Source organism: Egretta garzetta, unplaced genomic scaffold (genome assembly GCF_000687185.1).
Source record: "Egretta garzetta isolate BGI_Z169 unplaced genomic scaffold, ASM68718v1 scaffold368, whole genome shotgun sequence".
NCBI classification, from domain to species: domain Eukaryota; kingdom Metazoa; phylum Chordata; class Aves; order Pelecaniformes; family Ardeidae; genus Egretta; species Egretta garzetta.
The window spans coordinates 128,694-130,896 of record NW_009260684.1 but is presented as its reverse complement, the minus strand read 5'-3'; the positions used below and the strand labels follow the sequence as shown (position 1 = coordinate 130,896).

Here is a 2,203-nt window from a genome sequence, read left to right as displayed (position 1 = left end):
CCATCCCAGTGCTCCTGCAGTGCCTTCCCTGGGTGCGAGCCAAGGGTGGGGAGGGGGTGCCAGGGCAGCATCCCCACCAGCAGCTGCACATCTTCCAGCACGATGAGACCCCCCCCCAAGAAGCAGAGGCAAAGCCCCCAATACCCTCTGGCAATCTCCAGCATGAGGACAGTCCCCCACGGCGGCAGTCTTGGTGCCAGGACGTGGCACAGAGGTGTCACAGCAGCACCCGTGGCAAAGGCAGCACCCAAAGGCACCCTGGTTTGGCTTCGTTCAGGCTCACCCCAAAAAGAGGCACAGACCTATCGAGCACCCCCAGCTCTGCCAAGCTCCGGGGTCTTCTCAGCACTGACGGCTTCTTGGGGATCCCCTCTCCTGGGATCCCCCCCTTTCCTTCCACAGCTCCAGGCCCCTTAAGAGGGGAGACAATATTCCAGCAAAGTCTTTAGGGTGCCAGCTCCCCCCTGGCCTTTCCCCCAAACCCAGGGCAGGAGGAGGAGGAGGAGGGAGCAGAGGCTTGTCAGGTCATGTAGCGGGTGACAGCTCTCAGGGCGTAGAGCAGAGCCGCCTGCATCCGAGCCTCCAGCAAGAGCAGGTTGATGTGCACCTACGCAGGGAGAGCAGGGTCAGGGCACGGGGGGCTCAGCACCCCCCATGCCCCACCGGGAGGGGAAGGGATGGGGCAGCACCTTCTCTGAGTGCTTGAAGTGTCTCCAGAACTGCGTATACATCCGCTTGGTCGTCTTCTCCGGGTAGCAAGCCACTGTCTTGATGTAGATCTTCAAGCTGCGCTCCAGGAGCTGGTTCACCTCCCCATAGTCATAGTCGTCATAGCTGGGGGAGAGAGGAGGGCGCATTGCTCCAGGCACAACCCCTGCCTGTTCTCACACCCCGGGGTCTTCCCAGACCCGAGCTGTGCCCCCCAACAGCATTGCTTTGCCTTAGCCTTAAGCAGCAGCAACAGTCTCACCAAGACAGAGCCACGGGCTCCCAGGCTGCACCTGCTCATGGGCTCTACCCGAGGCAGAGAACGGGCTCCGGCCGCGGCTCGGGGACTTACCGGATGCCGAAGACGCAGTGGACGTAGTTCCAGATGGCCCTGCGCAGCATGGAGGTGTCCACGCCGCAGTGCATGGCAATGGTGTTGTACGTCAGGTTGTAGACAACCTGGAACTTCTCGTCCAGGAGCTGCCCCACGTCGGGGTAGAGGCGGTTGATCAGGGAGTAGCCATGGTCCTCCCAGGTGTAATCCTGCCAGAGAAAGGATGCTGGGGTAGGGAGCCAGGGACACAAGCTGGGGTCTCCCCCTGCCATCCTGGCCCCACAACTATCAGCCCCGCTGTCCCCACGCCAGGACCAGCAGGACCTGCCGCCCCTTCCCCTCTGGCTGGTGCGGGACCACAAGCACCCACCTGGGCACGGAAAGTGGGGGGCGCCTGCTCGCCCCTGCGCGTGAAGTCCTTGTAGCCGAACTCGGGGTCCTCCACGAAGCAGAGGACGTTGGACTGCAGGGAGTGATCCGCAATATCTACGAGGCACCACCAGAGCAGCCGTGAGCAACGCGGCGTGACCCCGGACTGAGCCAGCCCTGCAGCCGGGGGCCTGATCCTGCTCCTTCCTGGGCAGATTCCGGCTCCTTCCCCCTCCATCCCCTCTCCCTGGCCCCCAGCCAGCTGCACCCCTGCACCTCCTCACCTGAGGGAGCGACCAGCAAACTCTCCGTCTTCTCCAGCTCAAAGCGTGTCGCCATCTCCTCCTGCGTGACGCCCTCCTCCTCCAGCTGGCTTTCCTGCAGCAGCTTCATCCTCTCCATCAGCACCTCCACCTCCTGCATGGCATCTTTACCCTGGCAAAGCATGGGGCAGGGTCAAACCTGGCCCAGGTCGAGCAAGGCTGCAGAGGGGTTGCCAGCCCAGAGCAGCACGGAGCCGCTCCCAGCGCTGCTGCCACATGGAGCAGCCCTGGGGCTGCTCCGAGGAGCATTTGCCTCTGGGTTTATCCTGCCCAGACCCCGGCTGCTCCCATGCCTCATCCCAGGAACTGGGCAGACAGGGAAGCCCTGCAGGGGATGCTACGGCGCAGCCCTAAAGCATCTGCGGTTCCCAATAAAAAGCCTTGGAGCAATTCCCAGGGGAAGCCCCAGAACGCAGTCCAGCACCCCACCATGCCCGCCCTTCCCACCCCGCACCCCCACAGGCAAAGC

The 2,203-nt window shown here is 63.4% G+C and overlaps 1 protein-coding gene across 1 annotated transcript in view; it reads right to left on the bottom strand.

The window, feature by feature from the left end:
* Positions 1-6: 6 nt before the first annotated feature.
* SESN2 (sestrin 2) overlaps positions 7-2,203 on the bottom strand; it is a 13,795-nt gene continuing 11,598 nt past the window's right edge. The window contains exons 5-9 of the mRNA XM_035901299.1: positions 1,696-1,861; positions 1,413-1,528; positions 1,061-1,251; positions 690-834; positions 7-607 (exon numbers count right to left, since the gene is read on the bottom strand). Coding sequence (XP_035757192.1) covers positions 521-607; positions 690-834; positions 1,061-1,251; positions 1,413-1,528; positions 1,696-1,861 — 705 coding nt within the window. The 3' untranslated portion in view covers positions 7-520. The remainder of the gene's footprint in view (positions 608-689; positions 835-1,060; positions 1,252-1,412; positions 1,529-1,695; positions 1,862-2,203) is intronic.